A 14,847-nucleotide genomic window follows, 5' to 3' on the forward strand; every position below is an offset into this window, starting at 1 on the left:
CGTAGATGAACTCTTCAAGAACCGAGGCCTCGGATCGACGAATGCTAGGCACCACAACAGCCCGAAGAGTGTCGAGGGTGACGATGAGGAGGAAGCTAAGGATAAGGACTCGCTGCTGCTCAACGGGCTTCTACTCCAGGAGACTGTTGGTCGCGGTCGCCCAAAGGCTTTGTGCTACGAGGATATCCTCCTCATGATCGTTCGGCACCCTGTGACAGGTGCACCCACGCCAGCAATGGCGATTAAGTTCATTCATCACAAGGGAGCAGACAACAAACCGAGACCGTATGTTGACGACCTGTCGTGCGCATGCAGAGGGCTGACAAGCTACAGCACTATTTTCTATTTCACTCCGACCAAGAAGCTCATCTTCTGTGCGGTCAGCACCATCATTGCTCTGGCTCTTCACGACCACGCCTTCGACGCCGCGAGTTTGACATCCGCATCCCAGGTACTACGAGCCCAGATACGAGGCCCTACCCAGTGTACCCCACTACGTTGGAAGGCATCTATGCTTAAGACTCCTGTCTTTCGACGCATTGATGGCACACAGCTGGCGGCGGACGAGGCCATGCCATACTCTAAGTTACGGGATGATATGGGCCGGCAAAGTCTCGACGCTGGCTTTGAAAAGCGTTGGACTCCGCGCTTTGCACGAAGAGGAGCAGCGAATGCGGCGAACGGTAGGTCAAGCTACACATCATCTATGGTAACCGAACTGACGGGTACGTTCCAGGAAATGCTCCCGACGCCGTGCGTGATCAGATGATGCGCCACGATCCTAAATTTGCAACCTTCCACAATGCCTATATCAATGAGAATGTCAACTTCGACCTGCAGAATACTTTTCTAGAGGAAGATGCTGAAAACCAGATGTACAAACTATTCGCGCACGTCAGCCTAACACGCGACCCTCGTGCCACAAGAGACATGGTTCCTGTGGAAGTTTGGAACGACTTGCTACCCGACCCGGACATTGTCAAAATGGAGCGGCGCCGGGCAGAACTCAAAGACGGCCAATACCGCATACAAGGTAAGGATGAAGAGGCTGAGATCCGGATGCTCACCAACCAAATCCGCATGATGGAAGCTCGACGCGATTTACACATCGTCAAGGAATATCGCGAGTACTATTTTTACCACCGTCCTACATGGGACATCGAGGCACAAGCTCGTGGCGAAGAGCAAGAAGAGTATGTTGAGCCGAAAATCGACCTACGGATCCCCGAGCGTGCGCGTCTCGCCGAGATTTTGTGCCATCAGTCCGACGATTGGACGCAGGACGACGTGTTACAGCGAAGAACCGAGGCCATAGACCTAATGGTGGCCTTATGCGACAAGAGAGAATCAGCCAAACGGGATCGTATCCAGCTACGGGCTCGCGCGGAACCGTCTGTTGCAGAAGATGTCCACCCGCCGCCAACGGTTCCCCTTGTTTTAAATGAGAAACAATGTCCTGTCTGCGCTGGAGATGACCGGCTTCCTTTAGAAGAGCGGACTTTCAAGTACTGCCGGACAACAGTCAGAAACGATCATTTCGACGACCAGCACCTTGAGGAACGAGAGCGCACCGTGACAAACGGCGGGGTTATCCGATGCAACCATCCTCAGTGCCGGGATGACCCACGCTTCCAGAAAATGGAATCGCTAGATGCTTTCCGGAATCATGTGCGGGTTAAGCATGGGGTTTCACTAAGAACTACAGCCCAGGTCGCGCAAAGACGCGAGAACAAAGCACGCCAAAGACGAATGAGACAAGGGCTTATCTGAGAATGGGTCCATTGGTTGATACACAATAGAGTAATTAGACGGTACTTGAACGACTTGTTCAATCAGAAGCTCGCCTGCGCCATTCATGAAAACCAAATCTTAGCATTACGATAGCACTCAACTCTTACAGCGAATGGAATCCATGGCCATAAACTATCCACTAAGAACTGACCCCTTGGAAGCCGAAGAGAATCACGGAAAAAATAATCGTTTGTAACGCGTATGTGAGGAACTATTCGGCGCCGTCACTGCCATCATCTTGCGTGTCCGACTACTGCATATCCCTGCTGACAAGAAGTGCGTTGAAATCAGTTCTCCCACCTCCATCAGTGATCTGTGCTCACAATCTGCAAACCCACAGATTTGATGATTCTGCCGCCTCTATAGTGCTGCTGGGCCCACCTATTATTCTGCCGTCGGCCCACATTCCTCTTTTAGCGATTTTGCCGGCTCCAGTTTAATCCTGCCAGCTTCAGGGGATTCTACCAATCATCGCGGAGTTTTGGATGAATTCTGCCACCTCAGTCACCTCAGCTTCTTTCTTTCTTTCTTTCTTTCGTCCAATCCAGAATTTTATCGAAGTTTTCTGCCGCCCCTTGATTTAACCAACAGATTTTCTGCCACTTAGAGCCCATTTGGTTTTCTGCCGTATTTTCTGCCGCCCCACCATCTGTCTGCTTGCTCTCTTGTTCGTCACTGGGCCAGAAGGTGAGACCCACGATGTTGATTTAATGCAGTACTGTCCCATAATTATTGCATGTCATTTTTTGAGGGAAGGGGGAGGGCATTCACCTAGCTGGGTGTGAGCCGGGTTCTATCTCGTATCTACCCATCGTCACCGGTTCTTACATACTGTGTAATGTAATTCATTATGGCATCCCTCGGACGCAATCGTCAATCCAGCATGATGGTCTGCCGCCGGCTAGACGGATATCCTGTCCCTCATCACACCAACCTGAAAGCGGTCCTTTGTCACCTTCCCGCGTGCCTGAGATTGATCCATTCGATCCGCAGATCGCATCCTACCCAACCCTCTACGATCACGGCAAGGGGTTGCCTTAGTGTGAAAGTTATTATGCCATTGTTCGTCGCACCTACTGCTTCATCGAGATACAAGGGATTGATTGATTGATTGATTGATTAGTTCCTACTCGGTTTTGGCCGCTTTAGTCAGCAGCTATGCCCGGATAGCGGGGTTTGGCCAACAGCCGACGCGCTCCGGATGTTAATCCGCAGCGCCCCACTTCGCCAATGCAAAACACTGACCAGCTGTCTCCAAATTTCCCACTTTGCCCTCCAACCTCTATCTGCCACCTCATGTAGTTCGCGGTTCTCTACTAATGTACATGCATGTCTAGGCTCTATTGAGGTCTTTCTCCTCGTACAACGGTTCAGCGTACCTACAGTCTCCCCCCAATGTTCAGCTTAGTCTGGTGTGCGACTCGATCCCGTGTTGCCCAAGGATCTCGGTCTGTTCTATGAATCGGATTGCCTTGGCGGCGGCTTTGCGCTTGTTCAGTATGACCCGGAGATTGTGTAGTCGTGAGAGGGTTCCGATTTCCTGGCGCCGGAGTTGTCGAAACCTGCGGCATCGCAGCAGGATGTGCGATGCCGTTTGTCGTCCTTCCCGGCATGGGCAGTTGGCGTTGGTGATGCCCGGTACTCTTCGGTTGAAGAGGAAATCCTGGAGCCCGATCTTTTCCGTACGCATCTGGACCAAGAGTGCGCTTTGGCGTTTACTAAGGCCTTCGTGAAGTTCGAGGACCTTCTTTGTCGGCTTCGGCGTGAGACGGAACGTCGTCCTTCCTCGCGTCTCGGTTTCCCAATTGGTTTGCCACGCATGGTGGGACTGTTTGTGTGACCATGTCTTGATTGTCGACCTGAGCTTGAACAGGGCTCTCGGGTTGTCTGCCCTGGTGCCTGTCTGTCCGTCTGGCCTCCATCCCGTCGCCTCCTTGGCTGCGATGTCTGCTGCTTCGTTGCCCTGGATGCCGATGTGGGCAGGTACCCACCGGAGCTCGACTTTGAGTCCCTGCTCTCGGAGGGCTTGTGTCTTTTCTGCGATGGTCTTGAGAAGGTACGCGCCGGACTTCCCCTTTGGTTTGGTTGACGATCTGATGGCGGCCTGATTGTCGGTGTGTATGAAGACTGCTGATGGTGTCGATGTTGTGTTTCCATATCTGTTGTTCGACTGGCAGGAGGTGCATCTCCACATCTAGTGCTGGAAATGAGGTTGCTCTGTATGCTCCGCACATTGCCCTGGCTGCTCTGGCTTGGAGCCTCTGCAGTCTATGTAATGTTCTCTTCGTGTATCCCATCTCTCCCCAACCGCTGTTGGACCACAGCGAGCATGCGTACATCATCTGTGGTATTGCGACTCCCGTGTAAATCGTCCTCATCTCTTTCGTCATCACGCCCCATGTGGAGCTGCCTAGACTGCTGAGTGCTGTGATGGTGTTCGTGACCTTACGTTCTGTCTCGTCGATGTGTTGTTTCCACTTGAGGGCTGAGTCCATGGTGAGACCGAGGTATTTACAGGTTGCCTTGGGCTTAATTTCTCCCCACTGGCTGTGGAGTGTTGTGTCTCTGTCGATTCTAGTTTTCGCTCTTGTGAAGTGGGTAAGCTGGAACTTTTCGGGCGCGAAGACGGACGCGTGAGTGGAGGCCCATGTCTCGGCTTTCCGAAGCGCTTCTTGGAGCTTCTGGCAAGTTTCCTCAGTGCTGTGTCCTACGGCTAGGATTGCTACGTCGTTGATGAAACCGGTGGCTGTCGTATCTCCGGTCTCGTTGCAGCTGTCCAGGAGATCCGCGTTGTAGAATAGGTAGAGTATCGGCGAAAGGGGCGATCCTTGTGGGATGCCAGTGTCGAGTCTGTAGGTTTCGGACCGGAACCCGTCCACGTGAATCTCCGTCACTCGGCATCCTAGGAAACTGGCAATCCACCGCACCGTCGCTTCGTCGATCCGCCTTTTCCGCAGGTTGTGCAGGAGTCGGCGGTGCGAAACGTTATCGAAGGCGCCTGACACGTCCAGGAGAAGTAGGCTTGCTACCATCCCCTTCCCTGAACCCCAGGCTTCGTATATCTTATCTACGATTTGATGCAGTGCGTGTTCCGTCGACCGACATCTTCTCCCGCCCATGTGGCTGTCTGGCAGCAATCCATGTGTTTCGGCAAGGTAGCTCAGTCTTCTCGCTATGATGGCATCCATGATCTTGCCTACCGTGTTCAGAAGGGCTATCGGCCTGTATGCTTTGGGCACTGTGTAGTTGTCTTTGCCTGGCTTCCTGAGTACCACCGTGGTGGACTTTCTGAAGTGTTGGGGACAATATCCTAACCGGAGACTCTGGTTGAATATGCGGGCGAGATGTGGCGTGACCCATGGTCTCGCCACTTGGAGTGCCAGGTTAGTGATGCCGTCGGGGCCCGGGGCCTTCAGCGGTGCTGCTTCCTGGATGGCGTCTTCTACTTCGCTTTCCGATACTGGCGACAGGCCAATCTGGTTGCTGTACGATGTGTTGTCGATGTCTTCGAGGTTTGCCTCTGGCGGCGGGGGGAAGAAGGTCTCCTTGAAGAGTGCTGCTTTCTCCTCAGGCGTTGTGGCGACCTGACGCTGCTATTTCGATCACACATGATAATCGACTATCTGCGCATGCTCGCCGTTACGTTCGCGTCCACGAACGATTGAGGATGAAGCGAAGAGCTGCCTAGAAGGGCAGCATCTTTGTCAGGTAGACGATGTCAATATGTACAGTGTTACAGTACTAAGAAGATTTACTTGATTGAAGGATGATCGTTCTCCGTTATTCGCCATTTTCTCCTCATTCGATCTGGGCTTCACCCCGTTCACAATTCTCTGATGTCTTTCCACACGGACATCAAAATTCTTAGTGTTCGCACAGTACAATCCACCACCCCATCAATTGGACTGACTATGTAAGCTTCTGTCATGCGCGGACCCCTGCGGCAAGATGCCAATTCGACTGGGGGACGGACTCTGAGAGAGAATTCAGTCATCCATCTAGAGAACCAGGACTGGCGTAAGCTTCTGCAAGTCAGGTGGAAGTTAGGTACCCCATCCTGCCGGGTCACATGACATTCAGTAGTCTGTCACTTTGCGGAGTGAATCTTTCGGGTCTCTACTGTGAAAGGCCGACCAGCCCTGTTGTATTTTCTAATTGTTATTTACTTCGACCTTGCATCTCAATCTCACTCTAGATTGGGAAAGGCTGGCAAGTAGATAACATCATCCGAAACGACAGATGCTTGCACCTATATGCAAGATTGAACAGGAAAAAAGAAACCAAAAGCACCACCTGAAAATAAGCAGGTTTCAAGCACTTTTAACAGCAGTCGCAAACATCCAGCAGCGAATAATGCTGGGCGTATCGTTTTACAAACACCTGGATCAGGTGGGGCGAAAGCTTTCAGCAGGGCCTACATGGTGGGTCGGCATAGTATTGTGTCACGAGTTATGGTACGCAGCAATGGGCATACTGAGTGTGGTAAAGTGGCTTGACCTATCAAAGTAGAAATAGACAAAAGGAAGAGGTCTATATACAGAACGTATGTGATATACATGTGATATAGCACGTGACAAGGAGTTTGTGGACTGCGGTTCCTATCCCCGTTACGTGACACATCGCGAGATCAAACTGTGTTGGTGCCAAGAAGACGGATATACGTGCGGATAGAGATCTGAGAGTTGTGAAAGAGATGAAGCCCTTTTCGCTGACAGCTGTACGTGGGACGATTTGTCTAATAATCCAGATATTGAATGAATAGAGATATTTCTTCGGATTGGGCTACATGGTCTTTGAGGACGCCGAGATCACTATCATAGAGACTCCACTGAGACAATCATGCTAGTCAACGGCCAGTATGTCTCGACTGACGACAGAGGGGAGGGTGGCCCATCTTGCCAGCGGCTTTGGTGAGGATTCCTCATGCATAGAGCTTGCCAGTGAGCGGACCGGGTCAACATCTATGCCTCGGAATCAACGTTAAAGCGGTACGAGACCATCAAAACACGTCATTCGATGTACAACTAAAGACAACTTTGATGATCGAAGGCGCGAACGGTTTCCGACTATGTAAGTGGTTGAAGAGAACGGCAAACGGTCTGATCGGCGTCAGGTGACATAAGGAGAGCGGAACACCAAAAGTACGCATCGGGTAGGGCGATGGAGTACTCCATAGCTGTATGTAGCAATATGGGCTTTATTGTAAGTACATTCCTCCGCCGGACAGCTACATTGTCGCACTCAACCGCTGCTTACGCTAGATTGACCTTCAACGTCGCTTCGAGATCTTCTTTCCGTGTAGTCTAGCGGCGATCTTGCTACCGGGACAGGGTAAGTCGCTTTCTTCCAAATCTTAGCCCAGGGGGTAGCCTTGGAGGATCATAGGTTGATTGAACATACCAACTCAGCTCTGGACCTGGGGAAATCGGGCTTATCGGAAGACGTGTACTCATAGTGCCTGCTTTTGAAGCGGACTTGGACGTACACGTCGGCTCCATATCGCCGTCGTATCTGCTCACAACGCCACATGATGTTTTTGACCGCTTTGTCGCAGTTCTCGTTGGTTCTATCCCTTTTCTTTGGTGGCTGCTGACGAGAGGCCATGATGATTTGTTGGATAATACGGACTGCGATAGGCGCCGGCCAAGTCCTGTGCACACGAGTGAACCAACAACCCTATCGTGCTGCGGCAATAGGATTGAAGTTTGCAGTACAGTACCGAACATATAGTGTCAAGTAAGTTTGAGTCAACACCATCTTGTCGTCTTGCTCTGCCCAATGCATCCCTTTTCAAACAAGCATCCCGCACGAACGTACGAGGCACAAGCGGCAGTGGAGTCGCGTTTGAGCCCATTCTGCGGTCGTTGGTTTCCTGGGCTGTTGTCACAGCTCTCTCGCGAGCGCAGCCAAATTGGCCTCTAGTCCATCTGCTTACGGGAAATTTGGACGCGGGCAAGCCTGACTGTCGAGTGCCGACAGCTATTCGAGAGGTTGACCTCGAAGCCAAAACCATTGGCTCAGGACGAGAGGCATGTACCAGACAGGGACCTGCGCTTTGCTGTTGAACGGGTAGGCATACGGCTCTTGGCTTTAGAAACATCGAGCGTGTGTGCAGAAGAGGGAGCAATAATTGCATGCTCACAACTGCATACAGCTGCTGACATTGCAAACTAGATTCATATCTGTCCACTCATGCTGTTCACACCGGTCGTCTTGGAAAGAACGATCTTGTCCAAGGGCCATACTATAGTATTGATCATATGTTGCTTCCTCTTGGCAACACACTTCATCTTTTTGGACTTGACCCACACAGGCTGGGCCTATAGTCGTTCTTACTGTATACATGCGACCACTATCAGATGTGCGAGAATGACTGCTGTTGAAGCCGGTTATGGATACTTTGGAGTAGCTCTTGATCACGCGCTGCCCCTGGCACTGTCGTTTGCCATCCTGACCCCACATTTTGGTTTGCAAACCAACCGCTACAGCCATTACCAGAGGTTTGCGGAGGCCCATCACAGCAACTTTCGGCTTCTCAAACATTGAGAATGTTTGCGAGAGAGGAAGTGACTTATGATCAATGCTGTATGTACAGCATACGGTATGGTTTAAGAATACAACCCGACAATGCAGTGCGTGGCGACAGCCCAAAACCAGCACGGATGAGCGGAGGGCACATAGAGTTCTCATCCGGTGAGCGTGTGCTATGTTGAACATAAGCCTGGCTCCTCACGAAACAGTGTACGTCTCCTAGCAGAAGTCACTTGCTTCTGTCTCACTCTTCATGAGACACCTCCATGTGCGTCTGTTATAACGATATTTGGTGAAACATCCACAACGGCTGCAACACCCTCATATGGTGGGCGAGTCTGGTCTGGGAATTCCGCACTCAGAAGACGTTGCGCCAGGACCATTCGAAACCCAGCCGAAAGAATTAGTGATAATCGCACCATCGCGCCTGGCTGTCCTGAGATGAAGCGACCGTTCTCCGGAAGCTTTCCCGTAGACGTGTGCCACTCTATACGAAGACATTGCCTCGCTCCTCTCGCTTGGTTCATGCCGAGCCGCTGCAGAGCAGGCGGTCTTGATTTTAGCCACGATATCCGGGGACGTTGCTCCGGTCGCAGAGCTCGTTTCCTGACGCGGATCGTCTTGTAGAAGGCCCCGTTCCTGTTTGACATTGTCACTCTCCTCGTCGGAGTCGCAGCTTAGAAAGGTGGACACATGAACCTGTGGAAGGCACCCTCTCGAAGGGGTGTCGCTTGACGAGGTGTTTCTCAAAGGTGAGAACACTGAATGTAGCTTTGGACGCATGATGATTGTGGATGATTTCGTTGCACTGAATGTTAAGCACGGCATATCTGACCAACGCGTCACGAGTGTGCACGTACTACATTCATTTCACAAGCGCTAAGCGAGTAAATCTGTTGCAACGCAACGCCTCATCACTCGAAAGGATCTCTTTCGAGCGTGTCTATTTCTCGGGCGCGGCGGGTCTTGAGCCAGCAAGCAAAGCCGGAGATTGGGGCCACTGGATGCGGTCATACGGCTCGTTTGGTGGCTCCGAGATCTGGGTCTTGCAGACAGAGTACAATACTGTTTCAGGAAAGAACACCCTTGTTGCATAGCTTAGAACCAATTCGGCCGCACTCCGAAATTGATACCCCGGCTGCTGAAGGGCTGAAACTGGATATGGACGTTGTTTGAGTGGCGGTCCATAAGGGTCAGCTTCATTCTAGTCCATAGACAGAGCGTCCAGGCAGGTAGATGGCGTGTGACCAGAAAGTCTGGCCAGAATCGGCGCTCCATGGGGACTAAAACGGATGTTGAAGAGGGTGCCTCGCCAGCAAGTGAGATCCTTGTCGTGACAGGGGGTCTTATCCCAGTCACCAAAAACGACCTGCAACACCAAAATGGCAACGGCTTTCAACCGAGCTAGAAATAGACCTCACGAAGAACATGCATTTCGATACATACGAGAAGGCCTCTGATCACGTTGTTGAGAATGTCCACCTCCGGCTCCCGGGCGTCAACGCCGGCTGTTGGGAGAAGCCTGACGTGGAGTTCGCCGGTAGGTGATGTGACAGTGTGCGCAAGCACATATGTTTCAATCGCTATAGATTCTCATTTTTGGAAAGCCAGTTGCGTCTTCCGGTAGCAAGTCTCGCATACTGAAGATAGACGCGGTTACGGGCGATGCTTACAGCTTCCATCGACCTTAGGAGGACTTTATGACTACTTACGATAGACCAGAACAGGTTCAGCGTCCAAAGCAAACGCAAAAACCACCTGGACATCTGATATCCAAGCCATCCCTTGCGGTAGCCACAAGAGCTCCTCCGAACAGCTTGATATTCTGATATAGTAAAGTCATCCTCGGCTTGCGCCTAGATAAGCCAGAGCCGCTTGTGGAAGTACGGTCCTCCCGAAAGATGAGCGACACACATACCTTCACAGCCAAAAAAAGCACCATAGCACCTAGGTAGCAGAAGTCAAGAATTTTCTTGGACCAGAGTGTCCACCACGGGTCTGTAGTGTACGAATGGGACAGTTCCGGCGTAGACAGCTGTCCCTTGGGACAAAATGTCAATTCTTGCATTGGATATGAAGCCGATGAGTCTAACTGGATGATTGCCTCATGGTTTTGCGATGCCGCGCTTTCCATCACAGGCCACGGTGTCTCGCTCAAAACTACTGACATCACTCGGTATGAAACCTGTCTCTGCAGAGCCGATCTCCCTAGACGTGGCGTGGCACATCTTCAATCACAGCGAAGCCCATGTCCAGTCCAAGTTCACGCGATGCTCGCGCACTTGGCATTCGTTCTTCAACCCAAAGTTTTACCGAAATGATGTGAAAACGGGAAAGTACTCTGCCGTTTTCAACACCATTGCCAACTGTACAGATACGCGGGTGGCTCTCGCCACGCTCCAGCATACCTTCCAAGCCGGCGCTGACTACAACAAACCGGCCACCATGTATATGACCGAGACCCATCGATGCAGCCCTTTCCTCGTTACGGCCCTGTACCTGGCCGCTTCGAAAGGCTATTCTGACATTGTATCGTTTCTCCTTGATCACGGCACCGATATCGATGGGGTCCCGGACTGCCGGCTACGCACTCCCGCCTTCCTATCTCTTCTCAGCGGAGACGCCAGGACATCCATGATTCTCCTTCGGCGTGGCGCACGGCTTGAGTCTTCCGAGTTTGGCATCAACGCCCTCCATCAAGCCGCCGCCGCCGGGCTCACCGAAGTAGTCACGTACCTTGTCGACGAGAAAGGAATGGAAGTGAACGAGGCCGACAACAACGGGGACACGCCGCTGATTCACTCCCTGTTGTCTCCGTCGCCAGAGACGGTCATAGGTCAGCTGGCGCAGTTCGGCGTCGACGTGAACCAGCCAACGACGATCGACACATGGCGTATGACGGCCCTCAGCATGGCGTGCGAGGACGGCATGTTCTCCGCCGCCCTGGCACTGTTGAAGGCTGGAGCGGACGCCACGGGCAAGCTGGACGGATTGGTCGAGGGGGCCGACCCGGCGCTTCGTATCTTCGACCAGAAGCCGCTCGAGCTAGCGCTCCTGGCCCGGGTCAAAGAAACGGATGGCAGGACGGCATCGGCGAAGCAACGGCTGATCGAACTCCTCCTCAAATCAGGCGCTGACCCAAACGAAGTGGTTTGCATATCGGCGCGCTGCAACTGGACAGGGCCTCTGTTGCTGAAGCTGGCTCGAGAGCGGCGCCGCTGGGAGGCCGAGATGCTGCTTTCTTCGGGTCTTGTAAACATTGACAGGCGCGATTCGCATGGCGCGACGAGTCTCGACTGGACACTTTCCACATGCCACGGCAATCCCGTGATGGCGTCGATCTTGCTGCGACGTGGTGCCAAGATGGACGATGCCGTGTTGTGCGACATCATCAGCAAGCTGGCGCGGCTTGCGGACGCACAAGACCACTGGAGTGTGATCAGCCTGTTGACGCGAGAGCCTAAGCTGTTGAAGATATTCCATGTGCTGTATTCGCACTGTTTCTGGGCAGCATCCCGGGGCGGCGACGCTGCCGCATCACGGTTTCTGCAAGAGTCGCCGAGCGTGATTGTGCGACTCGTCATGGAGATGCTGAAGGATGGTGTGAGTCTGACGAAGACGGGCGTCTTGAACATGCTGCGAAACGCGAAGGATAGTAGGCCAGGGCCGGTAATCGCAGGGGTTTTCCGATCAGAAAGAAAGAGCGCCATGCGAAGGTGGTGTTAGTATGGTGGGGTGAGATGGTAGGGGAGAGATGCGGGACTGCCAACATAAGAGAAATGGTACCAGGGAGGGAGGCAATTGGTAGACGAAGCCAGTGATAAGGTAAACAGCTGCCAGTCATAGACGTGACATCACATCCCTGATGGAAGGGGAGGTTACATTGCTTAGTAGGAAGCTCATAGTCCCGGATAGCTTTCATTACGATTAGGAATCAAGTGTCCTCCAGCCGCGCAGAGCAACTTCCCTCTCGCCTAATTTTTCTTGGCATCTGCTGTTAGTGAATGAGTGAGCCTACCACCAAATTACTAACAGCCGAAAACTCTTCACCTCCCCTTGCCGGAGCCCGCATCCGCGATGGCCTCACAGCCGCCGTCGGGCACCGGACTGATGTCGGCCGACCAAGCCGACCCCGAACCAGGCTCCGGGACACCTCCGGAGCCGAACCCCACCTCAAGAGCTAAGCGACGCCGCGACGCCGAGGCACAGCCGACCCGGCCCAGCCTAACGGGAAGCCAGCTTGATGCCACCACCGACGCCCCTACCTCGGCCGAGGGGCCCGCAGCCTCTACCGCATCTGCTCCGAGCGGATCTGCCACAGGGTCCGTCTTGACAGCCCTTGCAGAAGAAGCTAGACAGTACGAGGCACGGAAAGACGTCTTTCTGACCATTGCACGGTCCGTCGACAGCGTTGTCGCCAGCTTTGACGGTTCTAGAAAGCAGATCGCGAAAGAAGCCACTGCCTATGTCATTCAAACCCTCAAGAGACTGATCAATCACGAGACAAGCCCAATAGCGGCCCGGAGTTGGGCGGCTGTCGTCGCACCGATGGCGGGCAACACCACTGCGGCGACCCGGAGCGGCCAGAGCTGCCAGAGCTCTGCCCGCCCGAAGGCCACACTCCCCGCCGAGGATCAGCCGCAGGCGCAGCCGAAGGAGGACCTCCGCATCTTTGCCCGCGTCCCGGAAGAAAGCTTAGCGGCCGCTCGGAAGATCGCACCGTTCGCCGTACGACAGATCGTCTGTAAGGCCGTTGGCCTGGGGCTAGCGGACCTTCCCCACGTCTACCATATCAGCACAGGTTACTCTCTGAAGCCGCGAAACAAGCAAATACAGGAAAGACTACTTACAAGTAAGGCAAAGCTGGCGGAATGCCTCGGCGCCCACCAAGTCGAGACGCCTATCAAGTGGCACACATACGTTGTGCCGCGATGCCCAACAAAACTACACAGCATTGGCGGGGACGTCCTGGACCCAGCCACACTCGTTGAAGATGAGGTCTTCGCACAGACAGGACAGAAGCCTGTCCTTGCTCGACCGTCCCGCCTTGGGCCCAACCCAGTCACGAACGAAATATCTTGGCTCATATCATTCACATCAGAGGTCACGCCCTTCAGGCTCTTCAACCAAAGCGGCAGATCTCTGCCCATCAAAAAACGAAGGACGCTCATCCGACATGACCCCGGCTGCCAGGGCTACCACGCCAACCGGTTCTGCGGACGACGACCGACTTGCAGCAACTGCGGAAGACCTTCCGACTCACACGAAACGGGACCTTGCATGGCCAGGCCCCAGTGTCCCAACTGCTGCGGCCCCTTCCAAGCCGGCCACACAGACTGCCCAGCGAGGCCCTCGGTCGTAAACGGCGTCGTCTCCCTTCCCGGTCGAAAGGAGCGGGCTCGGATCCGGAAGGCCGGCCAGAAAGCATCGGACACTCTGTACAAGGCTACTCGATCCGACAGTAGCCAGGAGGCGGCAGGCGTCCCTACCTCCACCAGCCAGAACCAGCAACCCGGCGCCAAGCGCGCGCGCACGAGAACGCCCTCCGCAAGCTCGATCGTTTGCCTCGGTGACGGAAGCACTGACAGCAGCAGCATGGATGAAGACGAGGCGGACGAAGGCGAAGGCGAAGACTCCCCCGACAACACCTCCATCGACCGTCCCGTGCTACCCATGCCAAGCAGGAGCCAACGGGCAGCACAGAAGCCAAACTACAACGTCGCGAATGCCTACACCCACCTCGAACTCGACTCGGAGACGTAAGCCGAGAGCGGCGACCCCACGGATGCTACGCGTTGCGCAGGGCAACGTCGGAAAGATCTCCCCGGCGCACACGGCTTTCCTGCAGCTCTGCTGGGAGGCTCAGATAGATGTGGTCCTCGTCCAGGAACCCTGGACGGGCTGGAAGGACGGAAACGTGCAACTGAACACGCACCCGGGTTTCGACTCTTTCGTCCCGGTCGACTTCTGGGACAGCGAAGGAACCAGACCAAGAGTATTGACCTACACACGCAAAGGGATAGGGATGACGGTGGAGCAGCAGAGGCCTGTCCACACGAGAGACGTACTGTGGCTGGTGGTCGACAAAACGACGACTATCGTCAACGTGTACAGACAACCCCGCGACCCCCACAGCCGCACAACAGGGATACTGCTAGAACTCAAACCCCCGGAGCGAGCTTTGATCGCGGGTGACTTCAACGCGCATCACTACTCTTGGGAGCCCGGGACGAGGAACGGGAACCGGGGAGATGACATTGCAGGCTGGGCAGACGGCCACAATCTCTCTCTTATCAGCGAAGTTGGGGTGGCAACCCAGGATTGCGGACATGTCCTGGACCTGGCTTTCTCTAATATCCCTTTTGCGCACGCGCAGGTCAGCCCACAGCTACACCCGGGAGCTGACCACGAGGCCATCGTGGCCGTCATACCACTATTCAAACGCCCAGTGTCACAGGGAGAGGGCCACCCGCAGCCACGGCCACTGTCAGTGCCCGACTCGGCGCTGCCTCGGCTGAGAGACCT

General features: G+C 53.9%; 4 protein-coding genes across 4 annotated transcripts; 3 read left to right on the plus strand and 1 right to left on the minus strand.

The window, feature by feature from the left end:
• Window positions 1-100: 100 nt before the first annotated feature.
• On the plus strand, window positions 101-1,770 carry BDZ83DRAFT_595706 (uncharacterized protein; the record flags this gene model as incomplete). The annotated part of the gene is made up of 3 exons (XM_060506817.1): window positions 101-285; window positions 334-683; window positions 737-1,770. Coding segments are annotated over 3 exons (1,569 nt in total), but the record flags the coding sequence as incomplete, so codon positions are not given.
• A 4,186-nt stretch (window positions 1,771-5,956) lies between these two features.
• On the plus strand, window positions 5,957-6,422 carry BDZ83DRAFT_645352 (uncharacterized protein). The gene has a single exon (XM_060509838.1). It carries the CDS (start codon window positions 6,031-6,033, stop codon window positions 6,298-6,300), a length of 270 nt encoding a protein of 89 aa, XP_060357121.1. The 5' UTR covers window positions 5,957-6,030; the 3' UTR covers window positions 6,301-6,422.
• Window positions 6,423-6,892: 470 nt separating this feature from the next.
• On the minus strand, window positions 6,893-7,438 carry BDZ83DRAFT_257371 (uncharacterized protein). The gene is made up of 2 exons (XM_060501973.1): window positions 7,192-7,438; window positions 6,893-7,134 (listed from the first exon to the last, which is right to left on the minus strand). Exons 1-2 carry the CDS (start codon window positions 7,393-7,395, stop codon window positions 7,033-7,035), a joined length of 306 nt encoding a protein of 101 aa, XP_060357122.1. The 5' UTR covers window positions 7,396-7,438; the 3' UTR covers window positions 6,893-7,032.
• A 2,892-nt stretch (window positions 7,439-10,330) lies between these two features.
• On the plus strand, window positions 10,331-12,251 carry BDZ83DRAFT_645353 (ankyrin repeat-containing domain protein). Its single transcript, XM_060509839.1, has one exon. It carries the CDS (start codon window positions 10,441-10,443, stop codon window positions 12,046-12,048), a length of 1,608 nt encoding a protein of 535 aa, XP_060357123.1. The 5' UTR covers window positions 10,331-10,440; the 3' UTR covers window positions 12,049-12,251.
• Window positions 12,252-14,847: the final 2,596 nt, after the last annotated feature.

This window comes from Colletotrichum acutatum, assembly GCF_030867785.1.
Source record: "Colletotrichum acutatum strain CBS 112980 chromosome Unknown BDZ83scaffold_313, whole genome shotgun sequence".
Taxonomy (NCBI): Eukaryota; Fungi; Ascomycota; class Sordariomycetes; order Glomerellales; family Glomerellaceae; genus Colletotrichum; species Colletotrichum acutatum.

What these genes read in the sequence shown, in the direction of transcription:
- BDZ83DRAFT_645352 (XM_060509838.1), top strand. Translation starts at nt 6,031, where the DNA reads ATGCTTGCACCTATATGCAAGATTGAACAGGAAAAAAGAAACCAAAAG.
- BDZ83DRAFT_257371 (XM_060501973.1), bottom strand. Translation starts at nt 7,395, where the DNA reads ATGGCCTCTCGTCAGCAGCCACCAAAGAAAAGGGATAGAACCAACGAG. An exon ending in CCAGGTCCAGAGCTGAGTTG is followed by an intron (nt 7,135 to 7,191) that starts GTATGTTCAATC and finishes AAGATTTGGAAG; the next exon opens with AAAGCGACTTACCCTGTCCC.
- BDZ83DRAFT_645353 (XM_060509839.1), top strand. Translation starts at nt 10,441, where the DNA reads ATGCCGCGCTTTCCATCACAGGCCACGGTGTCTCGCTCAAAACTACTG.